The sequence below is a fragment of the Podarcis tiliguerta genome (assembly GCF_965153285.1).
Source record: "Podarcis tiliguerta genome assembly, chromosome: 3".
Lineage (NCBI taxonomy): Eukaryota > Metazoa > Chordata > Lepidosauria > Squamata > Lacertidae > Podarcis > Podarcis tiliguerta.
In genome coordinates, this window is record NC_139536.1 from 49,544,831 (window position 1) to 49,571,657 (window position 26,827).

General features: G+C 42.3%; 1 protein-coding gene and 1 long non-coding RNA gene across 23 annotated transcripts in view; one reads left to right on the plus strand and one right to left on the minus strand.

The window, feature by feature from the left end:
• The window catches only part of PDE10A (phosphodiesterase 10A), a 186,784-nt gene that overhangs the window by 93,049 nt on the left and 66,908 nt on the right, over positions 1 to 26,827 (plus strand). For 3 of the 22 annotated variants that reach the window (XM_083434063.1, XM_083434065.1, XM_083434050.1), the window contains exon 1: positions 5,025 to 6,102. The exons of 11 other annotated variants lie outside the window; for them this stretch is intronic. In XM_083434063.1, coding sequence (XP_083290189.1) covers positions 6,039 to 6,102 — 64 coding nt within the window. In that variant the 5' untranslated portion in view covers positions 5,025 to 6,038. Of the gene's footprint in view, positions 1 to 276; positions 374 to 837; positions 3,766 to 5,024; positions 6,103 to 19,804; positions 20,139 to 26,827 lie in introns of those variants that run through there. 8 more of the 22 variants (XM_083434058.1, XM_083434056.1, XM_083434052.1 and 5 more) reach the window with 5 other exon arrangements.
• On the minus strand, positions 5,962 to 20,763 carry LOC310674716. Its single transcript, XR_014509731.1, has 4 exons — positions 16,882 to 20,763; positions 14,071 to 16,615; positions 11,720 to 13,695; positions 5,962 to 11,356 (listed from the first exon to the last, which is right to left on the minus strand). It is a non-coding gene; the product is annotated as an uncharacterized lncRNA (long non-coding RNA).

The window sequence follows — 26,827 nt, forward strand, 5'->3', positions numbered from 1 at the left end:
TGTAGTAGGTGCAAGGCAAACCTATCTGGAGGGGGTGTTCTATTGTTATGGTTCCATCACTGAAAAGGCCGTTTCTGTAGCAACTTCCTGCTGTATATAATTTGCTGAGGACGCCTGTGGAAGGGTCTCTGATGAAGACCTTAGGGTCTTGGTAAGGTCAGATAACTGGAAGGGCATGTTTAAGAGCATTCCCAGTTAAAGAGGTTAAGAGTGTTATATATGGGAATGGGTAAGTTAGGGAGAGACAATTTTACTTGTGTATAACCAGTGCCATTTTTCTAGACAAAGAGGGGCCAGAACTCACCATGAGACCTCCCTCGTTTTCTTAGAATGGCAATAGCGCCCATCTGAGAGGTGCCGGAATTGAGTTCTGGTGAGTTCCAGCTGAAATAAGCTCTGTGTATAACTGTCAAATGCCTTTATAACTCCCACAAAATTGGTTTGGATCCAGATGTACAAGAGAAACCCCCAGCAATAGGGTTTACTGCCCCCCTTTCCCTTCACCCCCCCCCAATTTAGGTTCAGGGGATCCTCCATAATGGCATAGAATAAGGTGGCTTATAGTGGGTGAAGGAAGTTCACATATAACATGGGGAAACACCTTGGGTGAACCTTCCACTTATCTGGATCCCAGCCATTATAAATGTAAAAACGATTTATGCATGGATAGGAAGTATCTAATAGAAAAGTGAAATATTAAGGGGAATGACCAGTGCTAAATGTAAGTTGTGTAGTTGGGTTCATTTATTGGTGCTTTTTTCATTGAGATGTTTAGCAATACATGCCAAAGGCTTATTCATAATCACTAGCTGATTTAAATTGTTGTTTTCTTGTCAGGGCATTTAAGGGACTAGCAGGGTGACACTGCAAAGATTGCTGGAGGCTCTGGCGTCTATAACTGTCTGTCAGTGGGGGAGAGAATTATTCTGAGCATTGGGAAGTATCTGGAATGCAAGGATGTGATGGGCCTTTAGAACAGAAATGTTGCTTCAGTCATAACCCAACCTCTTCGGCAGAAGAGCTAAAAAGAATATCTTGTAGTTTCTCTGCACTCCCTGTATGTAACATTCAGGACACCTCCATTTCCTTTCTACTACTTCAGTTCTTATTGAGTAGCTGCTAAGCCATTCCCAATGAAACTTAACCTTTCACCAGCTGGTGTCTGATGGAATCAGATTGTTCTATAGCCAAGGGTGGGGGTGCAGGTGCCCCCCTAAATCAATACAAATCTGAGCTTCTACCTGCCCCCCACAAGCCTGCCCCCTAAAAAAATCCTGGCTATGCCCATGGTTCTAATTACGACAGATTTTGTGTATAAACTTGAAAATGGAGATTTGCAATTCCATAGTTCCATAAATGTACAGTTGGCTCTAAAAATAAACCAAGCTCATGCTTATTCAATAATTTATTTTATTCTTATTTGTCATTTTAGACCCATTTTATTATGCTTAAAGGAGGGGCTACTGTGTCTTTGATGTTAGGAATTACAAAACATACATATTCGGTATAGAACATGTACAATGCTAAAAATTACTTAATCTTAAAATGATTGTGTAAAGTTCATATAACTGGCACATTCTTACATAATTACAGATTTGTTTTCCTGAACCAGCTTTCCATGGCAGGGGTACCCAACCTGTGGCCTGCAAGCTCCAGGTATTCTATGGCATATCCATATCAAATATTCCTATTGATTTTTATTTTTATTGTGTCTTTTATTTCCCATATTGTATTTTATTGCATTACAATTTGTATTCTATGGAATGCAAATTTTAATATAATTAAATACAAAATAAGAAATTAAAGGATCACTAACATTACAATTAAAAACACAGCACATAAGTCAATTGCATCTGCAGAAGAAAGCTGTAAAGTTAAGGCTGCCATCTGAAGCACACTCAGAAGTGCTAGTAAAATTAGTATCAGGCTGTAACTCATCTACAAAGCAAATGTAATCTGTGCAAGATGTTGTAGTATTCAAATGAACGTTTTAGCTTATTAGGCAATGGAAATTACAATTTTAAAATGTTTTGACTGAAGGCAAATTTTAGGAATGGCAAAGTTATGTAAAATCATAATAAAACCAACGTTGGACTTTGTTGTTTCTTCTTCTTAAATTCCTAAATATGTAAGTAAACCAACACCTTATGAATACGGTAATATCCATAGCTCTATTATTTTTCTCCCATCTGCTTTGACAATTTGATTTCAGTAATTGAATAATTGACAAAAACATGTAATGGAAAGATTGTGCATTCTCAAGAAATGAGCAAAATTATTTAGTTGTAATGTTGGATAATAATGAATGCCTTATTCTTAGTACTTAGAGGAACACTGAAGTATGCAGAACTGTTATTTCCAGCTACAAATATGTTTTGCACATCTAGTGTCTGAAAATGTAACACAGTTAAACAAATAAACTGAGCAAATTATACATTTAGTTTGAACTGGATACTTGATAGTTTTCCTGGAATGTGTAGCTGAGGACACTATTTTGATCAGGGTATACATAAGTCATAGCAGTTATGTTGTAAATCTGATCAATTCAATTATTCTTTGGAAAAAAGTAGGAAAAAGAAGCAAACAATTTTGCAGATTTCAGGTAGATATGTGTCAGGAGGAGACAATAAGATTTTAAGACAAAGAACTGCATACAATTTTTAAAGTCATTCAATCATTTTAGTTTCTTCAAATTATTCAAATAATGTATAGGAGATACCTGTGCATGTGAATAAGTGACATGCAAGCTCTCTGTTTTATAAATATTTGTAAATAACCACGTCTGCACTGTTTTACTAATGCCAGCATTAGATTCCAGGAGGCATGTTAAATGATGCTATTTACCAACATGACAAACGATTATGGAGACAAAAAAACTGCCCTCTTGGTAAGTTTGGGTAGCCTCCCGTTCTTTATCACAGCTCACTGAATAAGGAAAATAAATGGAAAGGCTTTCCAACGAGACCCTGCGTGTATTTCTACTGAGTGCCACTTCCCACCGCACAATTTTAAATAGAGCACCAATTACTGAATGAGAAAACAGATGAAATATCTCGTTTTCAAAACGGTTGCAGACATATAACGCAAAGGCAACCTAATGCAATAACAGATCCACCCCCCCGCCCCTCAGTAAGGAAAACTTCAGGACTGAAATCAGGTTCATTTGCTTTGAATGTACCATAACAGATAAAAAAGAATTCTAACAGTTATCTTCCAGTCATTTATAGAACGCTGTCCTTTTTTCATTTCAGAATGTCTCTTTTGTCCGTATATACCAGTAAGGATCCAGAAATCAAATAGATGAAACCTTACAACTAAGATCGGACCAGTTTTAATGAATACCAAATTGTATTATTGTTTCTTCTTCTTCTTCTTCTTCTTCTTCTTCTTCTTCTTCTTCTTCTTCTTCTTCTTCTTCTTCTTCTTCTTCTTCACAGAAACTAAGTGATCATTGGGATGAGGAAATGGGGCAACTATTCTCATCAAAGGAATGGGGGATGTAAACCGGTACCACGTGAAGATCGGTGCCTCTCTTCCTTTGCCACAGGCTTTGGCACCGTTTGTGGGCGAGGTTCTTGCCGTTAAGGAGCCGCCTTAACTTCGGGCACCGTTGACTTCTGCGAACGCGGTCGGCTTCGCGATTGGTTTGCTCCCGACGAGCCTCCTTTTAAAGCACCGCTCCGCAAAAGAGTCGGCGAACGTTTTTACGGGGAGCCGTGGGCTCCCTCAGAGAGGAGCCGCCCGCGCAGAGAGGCGGCTTGCCAGGTAATGGCCGTTTGCGTCCCACCCGCGCCCTTCCAGGGTAGCCCTCTCCTAGCGCCCCTCTGGGCGAGAGAGCCGGAGGAAGAAGGAAGGGAGCGGGAGCCAGGCTTTTCAGTCCCCTTTCCTCTCCCGTTGGTGCTGAAACGGGAGCTTTGGCGCGCGAATGAAACATACAGTTGCCAGCCCAGGCAGCGAAGCCAGAATTGCGTGGCGAGCGGCTCCCCCTGGACAAGCGCACCTGCCGTGAGGCGGGCTGCGCCCCGAGAGACTGAGCGCTCAGGTGAGGAAGAAGGACGCTGGCTGGGCCAGCCCCCTTCTTCCCTCGCAGTCACGTTGTGGGCAGGGCGCGTGGCCGCCTCTGGGACCCCCTCAGCCACGAGCAGCGAGCCAGACACGTGTTCCCAAGTTGGGAAACGGGAAGGAGCGCAGGTGCCTTCAGCGCGTGGCCTTGTTTCTCGTCGCGGACGGCAAGTTCAGCGCCAGACTCTCTTCAGGGCAGAGTCCCGAAAAGCGCGCCCCTCACCAGTGCAGCACGTTTGCCTCAGAAGCCAGTTTGGTTCAAGGCGGTTTCCCGCCAAGACAGTGTGCGCACGAAGGCAGCCTCAGCCTGAATGCCTTTGGGGACGTGCAGAGTGCTTCCCGCCCCTCACAGCCCGAAGTTGTTGTCGGGAGCTCGCTGGAAGCCCCTTCCCTTCTCAAACCGGACACAGAGCTTATGTCTTTTTAGAAACTGAGCGCTGAAGTCAAAGCGTGACACAAAGGCGAGCAAGAGAGCGCTCCTGCGCTTACGCTCGTGGGCTTTCAGGGGGATGTAGCGGGCCTTTGGGTCGGACCCAGCCGGGCTCTGCTTAATACGCTCTTCAAGCCCGTGCAGGGGAACTCTGGGTGTTTGTGAACTTGGAAGTGCTGAGAGGGCGCAGAGGCGGCTGAGGGGCAAATCCCTTCGCTTCCCGCGCTTTCTTCAGGCGGCCAGTCCGCTGCTTTCCTTGGCTTCGCTGCGGGGAAGTGAGCAGGGAGGCGGCTCTGAGGCACCAGGCTCCGCCAGTGGGCGGTTTTTCTGGCGGCGAGCCGGGGTTGGAAATTGGAAGTAGCACTGCAGTGAACTATTTTTTTCCACGCTCCTCGCTCTGCCTTTTTTTACAGACAGAAAGAAATGTTTGCATTGCTGAGAAGGAACCAAAGGAAAGGGGTGTATTGTGTGTGTTTGCGCGGGCGCGCGCTTTAACGTCGAGGTTTGAGGGCTGGGGGTCGCCAGCAGACTCCTCCTCCTCCTCAAAGGGGATAAAGCAAGATATTAAGAAGATTCTTGACGGGGGATCCTAAACCCGAGGAAGGCGGCCGGCCACCCTTCGCGTGCAGGGAAAGGGGCGGAGGAGCAGCAGCAACCGAACCGGCCCCTTCGCCTGCCTCTGCTTCCCTCCTCGCCGCCCCGCCGTGTGACTCTCGGCAAAAGTCCTGCCTCAAACTCGCGCGGAAAGGGCAGGAACGGAGCTCGACGGCCAACCCGGAGAAAGCGCGCTTAGCCCGCCCCCAGACCCCCCCCCCCGGCTGCAGGGGCGGGAGGGGAAAACCCGGGCTCCAATCCTAGCCTGCTCCACTCCCTCGGCCAGGAGAGGGGCGGAGGCGGCGGGGGGCTTCCTTCCCCGGGAAGGGACCGGGCTGCCTGCGGCCGCACTCGCAGCCTCGCAAGGAGCAGCGGGAGCCGCGGGAACAGGCTCCTGCAGCCTCTTTTCCAACCCAGCAGCAGCAGCAACTCCTCCAGTCCCCTCCGTTCCCTCCCCTTCTCCTTCCTTCCACTCCTTGCCACCACCTCCGTTCCTCCCCTCCTCGCCTCCCTTCCACCTCCCCAGTCCCCGCGGGAGGGAAGGAGAGGGGAAAGCAAGCACGGCGTCGGCAGGAGATGTTGGGGCAGCAGCAGCAGCAGCAGCAGCAGCTGCCTTGATTGCCTTCCCCGGCAGCGGCGGAAGCAGGAGGCGGCGGCGGCGGCTCTGCCTCCCTTTTTCCATCCTGCTCCCAGCTCCCAAGAAGGCGCCGCCGGGCAGCGTCGTCATCGGCAGCAGCGCTCGCCTCCCGGCTCCTCGCTTCCTTGCCCGGCTTTTTCTCGCTTGTGGTCCTGTAATCGGGTAGCTACAGGAGGAGGAGGAGGAAGAAGAAGAGTGGCCGCCCGTGGCGACGGCCCCAGAGGCAGGAGCTGGGCTTGCAGGCAGCGGCAGCAACAAAGAAGCGCCGTCTCCACTTTCCCCCCGTTCTCCGCCGAGCTCTTGTTAGGGCCAGACATGGAAGATGGATCTTCTTCGGGCAGCTGTTTTAGGCGGTTTACCGAGTGTTTCCTGAGCGCAAGTAGGTGGCTTCGCGTTTTGTTCTCCGGCTGATTGCTTTTAAGGGCGAGGGCGAGGTGGGTCTGGATGCGGGAGTGCCCCCCCCATGTGTGTGTGTAAAAGAGACGGGGGGGGGGTGCTTCCAGGGAAACTTGGTCTCAGGCGCCGCTCTTTTTAGAAATAAAGCGCTGCTGCCCCTGCGATGCGAGGGTGGTACCTATCTATTGATGTGGAATGGGGTAACAAAGGGAGGAGGAACAATTGCTCGTCAGAAGATAGTGCGAGAAATAAATGGGTTTAAATTCCAGGAAGGTAGAGTGAGATCAAACCACCACCAGAAGCAGTGTGCTCACTGTGAATGGATTAGCGAGGGAGGACGCTTCCTACAGGAAAATGAAATCTTCCTTCAAGAAAGTGAAATCGTCTTCCTTGGATACTTTCTGTTCAAGACTGCATAGCCCTCAGTTGAAGATGCTTTAAACATGGGATGTCCTGTTTCAGAGCAAGTTTGCTTATTAACGCTGTGGCAAGCAATACAGTCTTTACTAGGGCATGTTGAAAGCAGCACAATAGATTTCAGAATTTTTCTTGCTGAACACATTACAAGAAGAAGGAAAGCACACCAGAGTACAATTGCCAGAGAATAGTTGATTACGGGAAGGAATATTGAAAAAAGAAACAATCATTTGTTACTTTCTCTTGCATTCACTTTCCTCCTTTGTTCTCTGATTCACATTTCAGTAGAATTGAACACATTTGTGATGTGGTGGTAAACTATTTTTTTTAAAAGCTATTTCCACAGTGTCCTTTGCCAAAAATAGCCACAGGTCAGTTTACAAAAAATAACGTACTCTAAAACAATAAGCAAAAACATTATAATAATTTGCATAATTACATGAATAGCATATTTAAAAACACCATAAGAATTGTTTAACCCATCAGCCACTAAAAAGGTGGGTTTTTACTTGGCACCTGAAAAAAACATCATAGTTGGGGTGAAATGCACCTCAGTGGGGTCATTCCACAGATGTGGAGCCACCACTGAAAAGGCTCTTCCATGGGCCCCATCACTACACCTCTTTTAATGCAGGAACTTGAATGGTATGGAACCTGAAGTAGACAAATGACGTGGAATAGTCCTGTCAAGTGACCAAGATTTACTAGGACTTAGGACAGTCGTAGGTCTTGGAAGTTAACAAATGAAAAATGGATGAACATGGAATAATATTAACCTGCCACATACTAGCAGAGGCATATAAAAACAAAAATTGTGTTCTACCATTTAACACATAACAAATCTTCATTCTTGAGTAATCGGGGTAGTGTATAGTTTCTATTTCTATGGCAACCTGATTTAAAAGTATATTGGTAATTGTGGCGAAAACAGAATTAGGGGGTTGTCATCACTTCACACTTCACGCACAGGTGCGTGATCTGTTGAATGATCTTCTCATTGTGAAGATGTTGATAGTTCATCTTCATTATTGGACCCATAACGTATCCCCCATTTATTTATAGTGACTAGATGGCTATTTAGATAGATCTCCCAAAGTTTATATGGAACACAACTTCCCTTACAAACTTCCCATTTTAATGTTTATTTATTTGTAATTTATTTGGGAAATCTGTACAAGTGTTCGCTGACCGCTTTAGGGAAAATGTAAATGGGATTATTAGTTTGCTTCTGCCCTCTCAGGCTCTTTGAGTGTGAAACACATGGGAAGGGTTGCAAATAGTTGCATATTTTTTTAAAAAAGTTTTGGGGGAAAAAAGCATGACAGTAGAGATCCCATAAAATGTGATGGGCGGTGGAGTGGGGACTTGTGATTAAAATCATAGGCAGTTTTGAGGGAAGAAGAGCACATGGTGTGACAAAATAGATGAATTAACAAGGTTATGAAGGGTTCCACATGCATTTGGCTGGAAAGCCATGAATGGCCACCACTTCTTGGTTTCCCACCTCCCTTCACCACCTTGGAAATGCTTTGCATGAGGGTTAAAAGGAATGTGTAACTTGAAATGAGTTTCAGGGCCATACTGGACTTTCAGGATTGGGTTATTCCGGACTCAAGTTTATGTGTGAATAACCCTTTCTCCTGTGTTTCCTTCAACTGATTCTTAAAGCTATTTTCCTCCTAAAAGAGGATTGGAAGTTACCCACCGCAGGAGAAAAACCTGTTAAAAAGGGGAAGAAGTTGGGAGAAATGTGAGTAAAGGAAAAATTTGGCCTCCCTGCTTCAGTCTCTCCTACCCCACAGCTTTGTAGGGATTCAGCACAATAACTTGTGCTGGGTCACAAGGCATTCTGGCTAATTTGAACCTTTCCTTTTTGCTTCCAATTATTTGCTTACTTGTGGGGGTTGTGATAACTCTGCAACCATTGGTATATTTTCTACACTGTATCTACATTGTGTCTCTTACTACATTTCTTTTGTCTTTTTTAATGCTTCATGTAATAGCAAACGTTAACATTATAAATACATTCACTGTATTCAAATTAACTTCTTTATATAGAATTATGTTCCTTTAATTCTGTGCTTATAGATTTATGTTATATGTGTAATAGATCACTTTAAATAGGTAAAATAATATTTAAACCCTTTTACAAAATCTTTATAAGTAAAATAGATAATTGATTCTAGTCATTTATTAGCAGTGAAAAAGTGTAAAATAATTCCAACTTAAACATTTATTTCACTTTACCAACTGGGGAGTCATGTTCGATGTCCATCTTTTAACTTTACCAAATCTGAAAGTTGCTGAATCATTTTCTTTCAGTGAGAATTTTATCAGGTTGCCATTTCATAGCTGACAACATCTTGGTTGCTCTTAATAACTAAAGGAATATGATTTGGTTGAGATATCCCAATAATACTTGGATGGAATTTAATAGTACAGAATAACTTTTCACATTCTACATATCTCATCTCCGGCATACATGCATGTAATCCACACCTTCTTTTACATGTCCAACATCTGTTAACAGGATAGATTTTAGCTAAATGCTTCAAGTGTTAGGTACTAGCAACAAAACATTTTGAAATAATTTATTACAGTTTGTTTAGTTGCAGTTTGCCTCCCCTTATTCTAATACTAAGTCATTATGTAATATCTACATGCGTACAAATAACAATAATACTTGTCATTCTTTAAATAAAAAAATGCTGAATAATGTTGTGAGACTGGGGGATTTGGACAGGAGAAGATACATAGAACCAGAAATGTAGCTGGAGACTCTTTTAGCAGTTTTGTTAGGGAGATTTCTGGATTATATATGTTGATGATTCGCATTTCCTTACATTCATATGTTTCCCCTGTGTCCCCACCAGCTAAATTTGTCTGTACATATGGGACAGCCTGATATTTTCAAGTGGTATACAGAAGAAGAGGCAGATATTTGAGGTTTGGGCTCTGTAAGCACGTGGGTGGGTTGTCTGTGGGAGTGTTTAAGGTCTACCTCTATATGTGTCGCTGTTTACTTGTAGATAAACTCAAATGTTATAAAACACCACACACCTCAACTGACTTCCTTCCAAAATAGACTAAGTCAGGGTGAGGTCTGGGCCCCAGGAATGCACCCCTGTCCAGAGAAGCGTGGAGATTGTAGCAATACATTTTAAGTTGAATAATTGTCTTCTGCCACTGTTGTTTTTGCATTGTTGGATGTGTTTTTCTGATTGTTTTATTTCATTTTAGATCGGTTGTGAACCCCATGAGCTCAGCTGTAGGGTGGGCTAGAAATGAAAGAAACAAATGTGTAGATGCAATTTTACCAGTGTATCCCTTTTCACATGCACACATCAAATAATTTGGTGCTTTTCATAAAAATTGAGCAGAATGAGATGCCTCTTTGAGATTATAGTTTTTTTGTAATGTTGGAAACACCCCATTTCCTGATTTCTTCTTCTGAAAGACAGTCTGGTTTCAGACTGTCCCATAATATCCTTTGCTTGTATTTAAATAAATATTTTCCCTTAACCTGACCACTACCATACCTCCCTGCTTTTTTATATTGACTTTAAGGTAAACATATCTTCCTTAGCACTAATTTGTTTTGGTAAAGTGGTGAGGGTTAGTTTAGTGATTAAGATACATTACTTTCAGTGACAGAGCATGTGAAACCGAGTGATGTAGCTATGCTCTTAAAATTGCAACATTTTAAGATGTTGTTGCACAGTTTTACTTCTGTTGTGCCACGCTGAGCAAACTATTGACGGTTGTCTTCCCAACAGAGTCACTGTTTTGAAAATGTCTCTTATTTCCTGTGGGCAGTGCATTTGGAACTGCTGATACTAGATGCTCTACAGACAGGGTTCTCACATAATGTTTAACCATAGTTTAATGCTATGTGGACAAGCTGCAGTGAGTCCTATTATTATTATTATTATTAATTAGTTTTATATAGCACTCTTCAACATAAGATCTCAGGGTGGTTCACAGAATAAAATACAGGATAAAAAGAAGTAAATCCAAACAGTAAAACAATAACCCCCCTTTCCACAGATACATTTAAAAGCCCATAGCAGTGGTTTTCAACCACTGTGTCGTGGCATCCTTGGGTGCCTTGAAAGATGGTCAGGGTGCTGCGGGCAACACTGGCCTCTATCCCTCTTTCCTGCGGTGCTCTGATGCCCTCTCGTGTCTCTGCCTCCCAAAGGCTTGCACAGCCGTTTGTTGCAGCAGCCCTGGCTGCAAGCTCCACAGACAAATGATGCCTCTGGGGCTGGCCAGGGTGTGCTGGTTGCCAGAAGCTTTGGCGGCCTCAGAGTAAGCAAGCAGGCAGGCAGGCAGACAACCAGTCCACCAGACCTTGCTGTTGGGAATGGATGGACAAGTGGTCAAGGGAGCTGTGGACTCAAAAAAGTTGAAAACCTCTGAGAATAGAATATTAATAAGCCAGAGGCCTGGTTGAAGAGGAATGTTTTTGCCTGGTGCCTAAAAAAAAGAAGATACCAAGCAAACCTCTCTGGGAAGAGCATTCCACAAATGCGGGGGGGGGGGGCACTAAAGAGAAGGTCCATTATTGTGTTGCCACCCTCCAGAACTCATGTGGAAGAGGTGCACGGAGAAGGGCCTCATATGATGAAGACAGAGTTCAGGATCGGGAGAGGCAGTCCTTCAGGTATTGCGGTCCTAAATTTGGCTTGTTAGCAACTAACCATTGCTTATCACACAACTTGCTTCTTTGCTGTCCAGGTGGTCTAAGTAAAATGTCCAGTTTCCATTCTTCTGCTGAAAATTAAATCTCTGAGTTAAAACTTGCATAATATAAAGTACTGTTAAGTAAAGTAAAGGTAAAGGGACCCCTGACCATTAGGTCCAGTCGTGGCCGACTCTGGAGTTGCAGCGCTCATCTCGCTTTATTGGCGGCGTTCATCTCGCTTTACTGGCCGAGGGAGCTGGTGTACCTCTTCCGGGTCATGTGGCCAGCGAACCAGAGCAGCGCACGGAAACGCTGTTTACCTTCCCGCCAGAGCGGTACCTGTTTATCTACTTGCACTTTGACGTGCTTTCGAACTGCTAGGTTGGCAGGAGCAGGGACTGAGCAACAGGAGCTCACCCCATCGTGGTGACCTTCTGATCGGCAAGCCCTAGGCTCTGTGGTTTAACCCACAGCGCCACCCGCATCCCTAAAGTACTGTTAAATTAAGGCAAATTTGACTGTATTTACAATAACATTAAAAGATTTCAAGCGAGTTCCATAAACATTTCTGTGTGATTGGCACATGCTCCTTTAAATGTTGTTAAAACAATAGAGTTAAATTTGACACATAGAAGCCATTTCTTTATGAAACATTTATGGGAATCTTAGGAACTGGATTATTGTCAAGCATAACTGCATGGATGTTGAAGCACACTAATTTTCAAAAGATGGCTTTCCCCCCGGGAATTAAATGCCAGTTAACGCTTCCCATATGATTTAATGATGATCTTGCTTTTTAAATAAGGTCAGCATTTACAAAGACAGAAAGAGTGTTTCACTTGTTTTATTCATTTTTAATTTAGGGCATGTGCAGAAGAAGTCCACCCTGGTATTGACTTCATGCTGTTTCAGTATTTCAAGGTGCTGCTGTTTTCTTAACTATCAGTGCAAACAGGGCTGTCCCTGGGGACTCTGGGGCCTAAGGCAAATCACACTAGTCCTGCTTAGGTATTTGCCTGAGCACAGGTGGGCTTAAAACTGGTGTCAGGACCGGGGCATATGGGCGTGCACCCACTCCAAGGTCTACAGGATTCATTTTAGACCATCATGTGTTTCTAACTGAAACTTTACCTTATCAGGTTTTTGGTTGCAAATAGATTTCTAAGCCTGTTCAGTTGAATCCACTTAGAAACCATTACTTATAATCCATGCTAAACACAAGGTGGTCTCAAATGGAACCCATATTCCTGGAGACAGGGGTAGGACTTGTGTGCACATCCATGCCCTGTTCACAGTTTTAAGCCCAACCATGTTCAGGTCTGGGGTGGGGGGGTGGAGGCTCCTGATCCGACCCTTCCCAGGGATGACTCCTAATGGCAAACTGTTCAGTTGCAGTGCCTGGCAGATTTTACCTTTGCATACTGACATATGAGAAAAAAGTGGTGCAGCATGTTGCTTAGATTCAATCAAGCGTTTGTCTGATTTCTGCTGATTCCTTGTCCTCCTGCCCTGTCCTCAAATGTTGCAACCTTTCAGGGGTCACAGCGAACTGCAACAGGAAGGAGAAGGTTGGATGTCACCATTCCACAAGCCATACTCTGCTCATGATGCTTAAGATTCCGAGTAATAAAAAATAAAGACGTATCAGCAAATAACTTGCAAAGTATTTAGAGCAAATAATATCACACAGATAATTAAATTTATTTATTAAAAATTAAAGGGTGTCACTTTTCTGTACATGTTCGGAAAACTGTTTCTGTTTTATTAACAGTGACATAGTGCTTGCAATCTTCATTTATTTGGGGAAATATTCACTTTGACTTCCAGATGCTTCAAAATTGTTCATGCATGGTTATTAAAACAAAAACAAAGACTACAGTTCTGTGCACAGAAATTTGTTCAAAATCCTATTGAAATGTTGGAATTGTGAATTTTCTGGTGTTTCAATCCTATTCACGCTTACATGGGTGTAAGTCCCACTGATTTCAATGTGACTTCTGGAAAATATTGCATTAAACCAGGCTTAATAGGACTTTTAATGTATGCTGGATTGTAGATAAGGCATATAATCTGCTAATAGTCCCTGCACGCACACTTTTCCTAGTTCTTCCCCCCCCCAAAACAGCATTTTTTCTTAGAACGCGCTCCATACTTTTGTACATTGTGTACAAAACATTCTTATGTTTATTTCAAAATGCCAGTTTAAACAAATAAGTATAATTTAGACTTTTGTACTCCCTCTGCTGGTTGCTGAACTGTAAACAATCCAACCCAATCCTATTCTTATCTCCTACTTCTGATCTGCTTCTGGAATTGCATGATCCTTCAGAATTGTGTGGCTGCTGATGCTATTTGTGTTGATATCAGAGCAGAAATGTTTTTCCATTTGCACAAGTTGCTTTATGGATCCAATAGCTGGTGTAAAAACAGACCTCACTCACACCCACCCACAACCACCTATTTTGCTGAGAACTAAGCAAATTGTAATGGGACGCGGGTGGTGCTGTGGGTAAAAGCCTCAGCGCCTAGGACTTGCCGATCGAAAGGTTGGCGGTTCGAATCCCTGCGGCAGGGTGTGCTCCCGTTGCTCGGTCCCAGCGCCTGCCAACCTAGCAGTTCGAAAGCACCCCCGGGTGCAAGTAGATAAATAGGAACCGCTTACTAGCGGGAAGGTAAACGGCGTTCCGTGTGCTGCGCTGGCTTGCCAGATGCAGCTTGTCACGCTGGCTACGTGACCCGGAAGTGTCTGCGAACAGCGCTGACTCCCGGCCTCTAGAGTGAGATGAGTGCACAACCCTAGAGTCTGGCAAGCCTGGCCTGTACGGGCAGGGGTACCTTTACCTTTACCTTAAGCAAATTGTAGGAAGGAGTGACCACATGCTTTTCTTCTGCCTCTGAGTTAATTCTTTCTCAAATAACTTTTCTTTCAAACTAGTTTTGTAAATCATTTCTGCAGGTGTTTCCTTTAGTATATTTACTCTGTTCTGTGCATTATTTAATGTTGGGTAATCAAATGTGGATTTGTTTAAACCACTAGACTGCTAAGGATTGCTGCTGATAAGGATTTCTTACTCCTTGCCAGATTCTGCCTGGGCCTTGAAACACAGTTTCTAGGTATAGTATCATTAAATCAGAAGAAGAAAAAATAGAGCTAGATTTCTTGTACAATTCAGCGCCTGCTATACAGTTCTACTCAGAAATAAATCCCTTTGCATACGTATGTATAGGGTTGCAGCTTCAAAGTATTAACAAATTCAATGGTTCTTTAACAATTTGTTAAAAGGGATGTTTTCCCTTGGTTGCTTATTTCCAGGGTATTTTTCCTTTGATAGGCAGTTTCATTCCTAAAATAAAGCTGCTAGAACTCTACCCATGGATACCAGTGTATTTTCTTCCATGGATAGGAATGCACCTTTTTAGCGGTGGAATTTTACCACAAAAATAGCTTGAGATGAAAGGGGTTGTTTTATTTATTCAGAAGTATGGATATTTCACCTTTCCTCCAAGAAGCTTCAGACAGTATATATTGCCTTCCCCCTTTTGTTCTCATAGCAAAACTATGACGTAGGTTTTTCCCCAATGTCACTATCCCCCAGCCAGAGCAACTCCCTCTGAGTTCACTGTTATGGTCAAATGAGCAGTGCTCCACACTTGCATTCCCTTTAATGAAAACTTGCTGGTTTCAAAGGGACTTTGAGGAAGTCTGCTCCAAAGGATTCATTATAGTTTGCCATGCTGATTACAGTTGGATTATATTAATGGACTGATCTTCCACGCAGTACACAAATTACTGAGAAATGTTGGCTGTTTCTGTTCGTTCTTTCATCTAATATTTTCACACTCAGAAAAATGTGTGTAGGAGGGTAAAACCCATCCTTAACTGTCATTGGCAAAAATCTCTTTTTTGGGGGGGGGGGGGCGGGCGGGCGAGGAAAGCTTCAACTAAATACAGGTACTTCAGTTCTCCACCAGGATTTTCTACTCACAACTTAACCAGTTGTGTTGAGATATTTAGAAGGTACTCTAGGATTGGTGTAATAATACCTTGTTAGCACATGGCACTGTTATATCAAAGTACCAGTGTAAAACAAAGATAGAATCATAAATGAAAGGCTGTCCTCTTAAACCAAATGCTGTTTTTAAAATGTTAACTTCATTTTCTTTAAAAAAGGCCTTCCCTAATAATACAGTTACAGTTCAGCTATATATTAAGTTTATTCAGTGTACAAAATGGCATACAGAAGGTACTTCCACATCACAGGACTTACATGCAGAAAAAAAAGTTTTCACATACATGATGCACATGAAAAGACGCCACACAATATTCCAGCGTGCCTGAGTATCAGAAACCCTCATAAAAAATTCAAATAGGAGGAATTGCCTTTGATCTGTAATGCAGAACAGCACTTGTGGAGATGTAATGCTATTAGTACTATTAACAAGGAGGCTTTGACTGGAAGGTTGAAAAAGGGCCTTTCTAACAACAAGCTATTAGGCTGAACATGCAGTACTACCGTAAGTAATCATAGTCTGACCTGCCCCACAGGATTGTTGTGAGGATCAGATTAGGAGGGGGAGAACCAGGTATCCTCTGCCTCCTTGAGTTTCAAGGAATAGAAATGTAAATGAATAATATAAATGCTCAAGTGCATTAATATTGGCACTTGAGGGTTGGATGCAATTATTTGCTCAAACATGCCTTTTCCGTCTGCATATAGTAAAGGACAGGCATTCATTAACAGAAAAATAGAGCATGCAGCTGAGTGGGCTGTTACACATATAGGAAAATAGTAGCAAACCACAAAGTATAAAGAATGTACTCCAGGAAAGATGGAGGCAATTTAACTAGCTGAGAACAAAATATTAATTTTAAACCACTGATTTAAACTGAGTTTCCTGTTTTATGATTGTTGCATTTCTTAAGCAAAGAGTGCATACTACTTGGCTGCTGAAACAATTCAAACGTGGACGGCTGTGCCCACTGCTGTGCAGGTGGAAGCCTGCAACCTTGGCGTACCATGCTCTAACCAACTGAGCTATCCATACATACACTGAACTGTAACAGAACTCAAGGACAGTAACTATCTGGCCATATAAAGGTGATGGTTTGAGGTACCAACCTTGTCTTAAATGACCTCAGGTTTCTTTTTGTAAGGCATGAGTAACATCTTAAGAGTTAAATGTGAAGAAGACAAGGGAATTTTCAGCTGCTTGGTGAAGGCAGCCAGGGTGGGGTGGGGGAAAGCAACACCCACCTAGTGGCAGCAAAAAAGTAGAAGAAAGGATAGACAAACACCCACACGGGGGTGGGGGTGGACCGACTGGCCAACTCTCCCTTCTTCACATGGCCTGACCTACCACTGGGAAGCTCTGCCAGTAGTGGTCCTGTCTACTGATGTACAGTGGTACCTCGCAAGATGAATGCCTCGGAAGACGGAAAACTCGCAAGACGAAAGAGTTTTTCATTTTCTGAGTTGCTTCGCAAGACGGATTTCCCTATGGGCTTGCTTCGCAAGACGAAACGTCTTGTGGCTTTTTAAAAAAACCACCAATGCATTCCTATGGGAAACCGTCAATACACAGCGGTGCTTCGCAAGACGAAAAAATTCACAAGACGAAAAAATTCGCAGAACGAATTAATTTCGTCTTGCAAGGCACCACTGTAATTCACTTCCACTTTGGCATTAAACCTTTTCCCCTGGCATGTATTTAAAGACCCCTTAAGAAAAAGAGGGTGGACTTCTCATGAACTTCTCTTCCATATTTAATCACTGCAGTTCTTTCTGTAACCCCATCTCCAAATATAACAAAAATAGTTGGACCTTTTCGATTCTTACCTGCCCTATTTAGCTGTGACCTGTTTGCCTCTAAAGTGGGTGATGGAGACCTATATTTTATAGCAAAATGAGCATGAAGGCAACTTAATTAATGCTTTCCTCTCCCTTACCCCCCTGTGCTTTGTTGCTGCAGGAATGTCTCCTGGCTTAGTTCTTGAATAATAAATGAAAGTGCTACAGGCAACAGGGCACAAATTTATTTTATTGTATTTATAACACACCTTTTTCTAAAGGAGCTCAAGGTGGCTCCCCCGCATTGAATCTTCACAACAGCCCTGTGAGATAGGTCAGGCTGAGAGGCAGTGACTGGCCCAAGGTCACCCAATGAGCATCATGGCTGAATGGGGACTTGAACCCTGGTCTCCCAGATTCTAGTCTGAGACTCTAACCACTATACCACATTGAGATAAGGAAGGGGAGCTCCCTTGCACACACATTTTAATTGTAAAAGTTAAGCCACCCCACTTTGCTTTAGACATGAATGGGTTAGGCATATAAATAAACAAATGTGGCTCCCCTCATCAAGCTCTAGTTGGTTGTTAAATTAAAGCACTATAGGAGCTCTGGTTAAATTGGAACTTTGTTCTTCATAGTGAAATATTTAGGCTTCAAGTTATGAGCACAGTATAAGGGACATAAAAGTTACCTGCAATTTGTATCTAAATTGAGAATTGGTTTCTAACATGCTTTAGTGTCCACTTTTTAGATCCTAAAGAAAGCCTGAGAAGAACTTGATAGTTCTTCTTGGCCTGGCATTGAGACAATTTTTGGGAAAATAGAAGAGTATCCTACGCTCCACAAATTAACAAACTATGAAAATAAACAACTATAAAAAGAGGAGATAATGGTGACCAATTTGGCATTCAAGAATGTTATGTTTGTGGTTAAGTGATAATGGCAATAAACACAGTAGAAAAAACCAAAACAAAGGCAATTAACATTCCATAGTACTAAAAGAGCCAATAGCTATAAGTCAGGCTTAATTTGCATTTCTCGCAACAATTATAAGCTTCTGCCAGTTGTAAACAGCCCCCACCCATGCAATTGAAAGATGTAAGGAGCATGCTCAGTTTATTTATTTATTTGTAAATATAAAATAACTGTCCTTGAGCTGGAAACAAGCTATCAATTTGGGTTTCTCAAGCGGTGCTTCCTGCCTAGCTAGGGACAATGCTTATTTTACACTACGTGAGAAAGCGAGTTATTTGCACGTTTGAGTTTATGTGTTCAAACAAGTCAAAGCTTACATCTATAGCTAATTGTCAGCATCCATCTATCTCAGGAGACTATGGGAGATTGAGCCTTTGGGGGTAAAGTCAAACTGTTGAAGAGTTACGGTGCCCGCTGTGGTTGTAGAGATGGATTATAGGACAGACATGTGCAGGTGGGGCAGATGAAGGTGTCTGGTTTTGCTACTATGGGTGCACCATGGCATTTCTTCTCACTGCACTCCTCCCAGTGGTCATTCCTCCTCTGGTCACTGTTGTGGATACACAACCTGACTGTCTGTCTCCAGGCACTGTGCTCATTTGCAATGGATTTCTATACTGCTGGGTCAATGTTGTCAGACTTCATGTCACGTTTGTAAGCATATTTGCAAAGAGGGTTGGTCTGCCAACAGGTATGGTGCCTGAAGCCAGCTCCCTGTAGAGCATGTCCTTGGGGATCCTGCCATCTTCCATTCCGTGCACATGACCATGGCAGTGTAAACATTGCTGAGACAGAAGTGCAAACATGCTGGGAATGTGGGCTTGGGAGAGCACATCTTTGTTTGAGACTTGGTCCTGCCATGTGAGGCCCCAAATCTTCCTGACACAGCCCACATGGAAGGCATCGAGGGATCACGCCTGACAGCTGTAAGTTGCCCTTGATTCACTTCCATAAAGCAGTGTGCTCAACATGCAAGCCTAGTGGACCTTCATCTTGGTATTGGTCATTAGCATCCCATTCTACCATACATCATATTCTGTATGGCTAATAACATTCAGTAATTGGTTTTGTAGAAAACAAAATTGTAGATCAGTTCAGAGGGCAAAAGATCAGTTCAGAGGGCCGTGAGACTAGAAGCACTAAAACTCCGAATTGAGAGTGATTCCTTAACCATTTACCCACAGACAGTGTGTTTGCAGCAATATTTATTGTAGAGTCAGACAGGCAATAGACCACAACAGGCTACCTTCTCTGGCTTCCACTATTTTGCAGTCATGCAAAAGTTCCGGGACCTTTGATCATGCTGTCTAACTTGGCAGAGGCTATAGTGAGGGGCCATAACTGTTAGGTTTGAATATTTCTGTATTGGCTGTTTTGTGTGTGTGTACATTTGGAGTCATTTTGTGTGGATGTTTATTTGTATAACTATTATTTTGTGGTAGTGGACTACTTAATGTGGGAATAAGTACAGTGGTACCTCGGGTTACATACGCTTCAGGTTACAGACTCCGCTAACCCAGAAATAGTGCTTGAGGTTAAGAACTTTGCTTCAGGATGAGAACAGAAATCGTGCTCCGGTGGCAGCGGGAGGCCCCATTAGCTAAAGTGGTGCTTCAGGTTAAGAACAGTTTCAGGTTAAGTACGGACCTCCGGAACGAATTAACTACTTAACCCGAGGTACCACTGTAGTCTTAAAAACTTTCTGGATTGATTTAGAGTGATATAGTGTTGAGAGAAGATGAGTAATGACTTACTGCATTTGAAGTGATGTCATAGAGATGAAGGGGTGAGAGTTCCACGAGTCACTTTGTCAGTTGAAGGCATCTGCTGATTGTAACTTTATCTGTTATCTGTAATGCAGTGAGATCATAACTTCCTTTAGCCCCAAACTGTTTCTGGGCACTGTTTTGAGGTAGCATGAGAATATTAGATGTCTTGTGCTCTACTAAACTTTTGTAGCCCTGCCAACATTGTTACTTTTCAGGGTGCTTGTTATGAGAAATATGGATGAATACTTTCAGAACCCAAGTGACGCATCATCTAGAAGAAATTCACCGAAAATACCAGACAACTTAGCAGCAACAGAGAGTAGAGCCAGCCTCAGAGCTAGAATTGAGAACTGTATTTCAGTGGCAGAGAAAAAAATTGGTGAGCATTTTTCAGCTGAAAGCGTGAATGTTCTCTTACAGGAGCAGCAAACTGCTTAGTGAAATAGTAGCTTATTCCTTTATTTTAGTTAGTAAATGTATACAACATACCTGATTCTCTCCCAGTTCCATTTTTTGCCTTTCAACAACCCTATAATGTAGGTTAGACTGAGAGATGGTGACTTACCCAAGGTTACCTAATGAGATAGTTGAGTAGGGATTTCAACCTGAGTAGTCCAACACTCTAACTTGTCTTGGTGCTTGTCTTTTAGTAGTTAATCCTTATTTAAGTGGTTGTTATGTAGGTTTTTAGACTTACATTTTTAAATCTTTGTAAATTGCTTTTAGACTTGCTTTGAAAAAGTGATGACTAAATTTAATAAATCAATACATAATAACTAAGCATAGTTCAGACATTGCACTCTTTATTAAAAGCTGTTCATAGATAAATCCTAGTGCTAGTTTTTCACTTCAGTCCGAGATGGGAGACTGCTGTTAAGGAAAACAAGGACAGAGTGCAGAAGTGCAGAACTACTTGTCTGTTTATTTGGATTGCAGCCAATATAACGAATATATTTTGAATGCATAAACGTATCAATACAATGTTTATATATTACTATTGCTGTTGTTTGTCGTTGTTATTACAGTGGTACCTCAGGTTACATACGCTTCAGGTTACAGACTCCACTAACTCAGAAATATTACCTCGGGTTAAGAACTTTGCTTCAGGATGAGAACAGAAATCGCATGCCGGTGGCACAGCGGCAGCGGGAGGCCCCATTAGCTAAAGTGGTGCTTCAGGTTAAGAACAGTTTCAGATTAAGAACAGACCTCCAGAACGAATTAAGTTCTTAACCCAAGGTACCACTATATTGAGTTTATATGCTTCTTGTTCAGCCTGTTCTGCACCAATTTCATTGGATACTAATATTTGCTTCTGGGAGCAATTCAAGGTGCTGGTTTAAACCCTTTAAGCTTAAAATGGCCTGGGTTTATCAGTAACAATTTCTCCCTGTATGAGTTCACTTGGCTGTTAAGATCTAGTCAGATATCAAAGAGTGTGATATTGAAAGTAACCCCCACCACCACCACCTTGCATTTTGTTGGAATAATCCCATTCCATGGGCACCGTAAAGACACTCTGCTCACTTGAACCATAGTGAAGTAAGTGGGAGATGTACAATTGTACTGCTGGTAATAGGCAAATGGTAAAAGTAGGTGTAAAGTTTAGGGAGAACATTCTTCATCAACAGCTCTATGCACTTTAGATTTCCAGAGTGGTAATCATGGTTGTTGTAGGAAGAACAAGAATCCTGTGGCATTTTTAAGCCTTGAAATATATTATTGCATACTCTTTTATGGACTAGGGCTCACATCATCCATTCGTTTAGATTAGAATTAAGTCTAGTAATCCAATCCTTACCTCTTACTTATGTTGAATATTATGTTTTTCTACAACACGCTTGGTGAATTTACTGAATGTGTTGTCATGTAGACATTACAGTTTTTATTAAATTAAACAAAATCCTTTGGTATTAAAAGAAGAAGTCAGTATGGTGTTCTGCAATTACACAATGGTTTTTGGTTCAGGAAATACTTTCCAGACCAAACATTTTTTTGCTGTAGAAAATTTGACAAAAATTATTTTGCAATAGGACTTCATTGAATATGGTAACAAAACTTAGAATATGGAAACACAACATAGTCATGATAATTCAAGGACTTGCATAGGCATTTTACCCAGCTCTTCAGTGAAGCTTGAATAAAACAATTCTTTTCATGTGGTGTAAATTTGTGGCTAAGTGAACTCTGGTATTCTGATGAGCTGTGCTAAATTTAAAAAGAAATTTCATTTTTAGAGCACAGCCCTGCATCCTCACAATTTCTAACACATACATAGCATATAAAGGAAACTTCTTATTTAGCAGTGTATGAACATTTTCACTAAATTTGCAGTTAGGGTAGCTGCTATACTGGGAGTGGATATACTTTTCGTTATTAAACAGAAAAGGCTTTTCTTTGTCATTGTACTTGGTACATATGAAATATAAAGCTGCATTAAAATATTAGTCTGTCTGAGCCAAGTACTACCTATTCTGATCGGCAGCTAAGACCTTGGGAATCACTGGGACTTTGTTGTTGCTGACAAAATAAAACTTCATGAGCGAATGGAATTTTAAGAACTTGCTATTTGAAACGTCATTCTCTATGGCGAAAGATCTGTACTTTACCTTTCTGACAGGCAGTGGCTATTCAAGGTCTTCAAGCCCTCCGACTATAGATCTTTTAAACTGGAGATGCCACTGTTGGATCCAGGAATTTTGTGTTATGCAGAAGTTCAGTATTTGCGGTCCTCACCAATCCCCTCCCCTGCATTCTCTGGTTTACCTAGAGGGTTTGAGGAGAATCAGAACCTTTTCTCTCAATTATGTGGTTTATATAGAAGGTAAAAGAGCAGCAGCAACAACAGTGGTAGCCTGCCCTATTTGGAAAGGAATCAAGCTGTTTTGTACCTGCTCAAAAACCACTGTGGAAATGAGACCACTGGGGTAAGAGTGTATAGGATGCCTGCGGTTCTGCTTGCCAGGTGTATGGGGGGTACTCACCTATGGCAAGCAGACTTGTGGATGCCTGATTTACATATGTAAACCTAATGCTCTGTTGCTAAACTGTGGCTCCTTGTCACTTTAGGTAAAGGTAAAGGGACCCCTGACCATTAGGTCCAGTCGTGGCTGACTCTGGGGTTGCAGTGCTCATTTCGCTTTATTGGCCGAGGGAGCCAGTGTACAGCTTCTAGGTCATGTGGCCAGCATGACTAAGCCGCTCTGGTGAACCAGAGCAGCGCATGGAAACGCCGTTTACCTTCCCGCTGGAGCGGTACCTATTTATCTACTTGCACTCTGATGTGCTTTCGAACTGCTAGGTTGGCAGGAGCCTTGTCACTTTAGGTAGGGGCAAAAACTCATAATATTAGTGTGGCCCAGAATATTTACTAAGTAGTATTTATGCAATAGTCATAACATAGGTTATAATTATAAGGAGGTATTTCCATTTAGAGTCAAACTCTAATAAGCATTCTTTTTGTCTTTAACAGCATTTCTTTAAACATGCTTTGAAGCAAAGAGATTACGTAACTTCAACAAAATTTACTGAATTCACATTTTTGTGTGTAGTATTGGTCTCATAGAACCTGCAGTTGGGAAGGACACCCACCTTTTTGGATGAACTAAAGTTACAAGTGCTGCGTGTGTGAACTTCTGAATTCCTTCGTTTTTCAAGTGTAGGTTTAAAAAGCTAGACTTTTTAAAAAGTGAAGCTATATGACAGATAATGTCAGCCACCTCCTGCCAGTGGCTTCTGAGGGTTCCCTAGCCCTCTGCCACAGATTAATGGAGGGCGCAGGCAGCTGCAGGAAGGAGACAAAGAAGGGTTAAAGCCTTGTTGTGCAAGCAGAAGTCCTTTCTGCTTGTACACAGGTACCATTCAGTTTCACTCATCATCTGTAAATATTTAAATGGAAGTTAAAGAATTCCAATTGAAGTGAGTGAAATTACTTGGGAAGCAGGTGGTCTGCCTAGTTTGATTGCCAACAGATTCTGACAAGGCAAAATTCATGATAGATTTTGGGAACTTGCTCAGATGACGTATCTGTAGACATTTCAATGAAATCTAAAAACAAGTTAACAATTTAGTAAATACTTCCATTAAAAAAATGCAGCAACTTTTTTTTTTAAATCAAGCTGTAGGTTGAAAAAACATTTCTGGAAGTAAATTGCTAATGTTTCCCTTCCATCTCCGTGAGTCAGTGGTGCCTATCAGCATGTGTTCTAGGCTGAATATTGCTTCAGACCTTGATACAGTAGTTGGAGAAGGAACAATTCATACACTTCCATGCTGCCTATGGATTATTCTAGGGTTGCAAACTAAGCTGGCCCTTACATTAGAAACTGGCATGAGGCAGCCTATGAAGAAATTCTACTGAACAAGCTATTTGCTGCAGAAGTCAGAACAGATAAAACACATGCTATTTTTGGTGCTCAGAAGTAAATGCCAGACCTGACAGAGTATTCACAATGTATGTGAATATTATTGAAATAATTAGGATGCTGTTTAACAGTCCATCTTGTATTCCACATCCCAGGGGTACATACCCTTGTTTCTTTATGAACAATTGATTCTGCAAACAGGGCTCCTCCTCTGCTTTGAACACTTTGTCCTTATGCAATTACTACAGGAGGGAGGTGAGAAGAGTTTAAACCAAAGAAGTTGTGTTTATTCATAGTGCTACTTGCTGCAGCACACTTAGCCCGCGATAGCTTGGGAAGCCTTCAAGTCTTCACGTTTATTTAAATCACCTTATCCTCTTGCCCCTCCTTTTCTCCCCGTTCACGCTGCAGTGGCTGAAGTGCAAGGCTTTACAAGCTGATAAGAACCACATGGTCCATTGCCATAACTCAGGAGTCCCCACTGGGCCTTCTGACGCACACAGTCCTCCCCTGATGTCAAACAGCTGATAAGTAGCACCTTGGCTCTCTTCCCAAACATGTGCGCCAGAGAGGAAGAAAGGTTCTTTGTCTGAAAAAGGCAGCTCTGTTGAAGCATTTTTAAAAACATCTTATTGCTTTCCTTGAAACAGAGCCAGAATCCTGTCTGTTCAAACTATTTAGTATTATTCCTAAATTACTTGGCAAGCACGAATGTCCACCAGAAAAGTGTTTAAATCACCGTGTGCAATATTTACTTCATTGTGCTGTTGGAATCAGATACGGAATGCAACATGCAGTGTTTGTAAAATAGGAAGACTCAGCTAAATTCTGCATGGCTTAAGGAAATTGTTCGTAAGTTCTGAAGTTTGTCTTGCAAAATAGTCAGAGCTTTGATCTTCAGTTGCCCTAACACAAACAGAAGGGCTCCGTCTGTTCATGAAAAGCGTATTTGGTATAATGAATGCTCCTACTGGTGAAAGCAGTGTGTGTGTGTGTGTCTGTGTGAGAGAGGGGGGGGGGCTATTTTCACTCTCCTTTCCCTGGAGTCTCCAGCACCACCTCCTGCATTGTTCCAGAGCATGGGTAGGCAAACTAAGGCCCGGGGACCGGATCTGGCCCAACCACTTTCTAAATCCGGCCTGTGGACGGTCTGGCAATCAGCATGCTTTTACATGAGTAGAGTGTGCCCTTTTATTTAAAATGCATCTCTGGGTTATTTGTGGGGCCTGCCTGGTGTTTTTAAATGAGCAGATTGTGTGCTTTTATTTAAAATGCATCTCTGGCTTATTTGTGGGGCATAGTAATTCATTCATTCCCCCCCCCCCAAATATACAGTCCGGCCCCCCACAAGGTCTGAGGGACAGTGGATCGGCCCCCTGCTGAAAAAGTTTGCTGACCCCTGTTCCATAATGTCCTCCAATCTTTTAGAGCAGGTTGTTTGGGAGTGGGGTGGGGGCAGGAGAAGTAAATGAAAATTGCGCCTTTGACCAGTTGGAAGATTCCATGAGTGGACTTCTCCCCATAGAAGCTTAGGGTGCAAGTCCATATATTGTGCCAGAAAAGAGAGAGAAGGAACCAAATGCAAATAACTTCTTAGAATTTGCACAATATTTCAAAACATTACATAGCCCATAGTTTGCCAATAGGTTTTTTTTTTTTTTTTTTTTTTGAAAATTTCACATACTCCAACTTTTCACTTAGTTGGAGTTCTTGCTGGCCCAAGTATGGCATAGTGATTGGAGTGTCAGACTAGGATCTGGGAGACCAGGGTTCAAATCCCCATTTGGGCACAAAGCTCACTGGGTGACTTTGGGCCAATCACTGCCTCTTAGGCTAACCTACCTCACAGGGTTGTTGTGCGGATTAAATGAGGAGGGAGGAACCATGCATGCACCCTTGAGCTCCTTGGAGAAAAGTGTGGGATGTAAATACAATAATTAAATAAAAATAACAGTTTATGCTGCATTTCAATTTTGGTGGTTGTAAATACGTTCAAATATACTCCAAGGATGGCTGCATATATATTTCTTTATTTAACTCAGAAATAATTTCTTTGCTCAATATATCTCTGTTAAGAAAAAATAATAATGTTCCTACTCTGTGCATTATTTTTTTAAAACTATTTGGACACTCATCATGCCTATAGTTGGTTGTTACTGAAATGTACGCACATTGCAACAAATGATTACGTAGTTACTACCCTTGCCTTTTTTTTTCTTCCCTTGAGACTATTTGTTTAATTATGCAACCCAAATAATTCTGTTTCAAACTTAAGACACTTTTGCCTGCATCATGCCTCTGGGTTGTTATGAAGGACAGTTTTGTGTTTTTCTATTTGAGTTTTTCAGATTTATCAGCTGACAGTGAAAAACAGTTTTCTATGACATGAGGACATTTTTGTTAATTTGTTAATTTGTCAGGCATTTAAGATTCAGCAACACAGAACGGTTCTTAAAACGTGTACGTGTCATTGGTTCTGACTGAGGTTCCATCTAGTGCAGCATTCGTTCTTTAACAGTCACCTACCAGGTTCTTCTTGGGTTCACAGCACCTGTAACTCTGCCTCTGGACTTGGAGGTTCTGTGTTGCTACCATTGCTAACAACTGTTGATAGATCTGTCCTCCAGTAATTTGTCGTACCTTGGATCCTGAATGCCTTGGTACTCGGGCGTTTTGGCTCCCAAACACCGCAAACCTGGAAGTG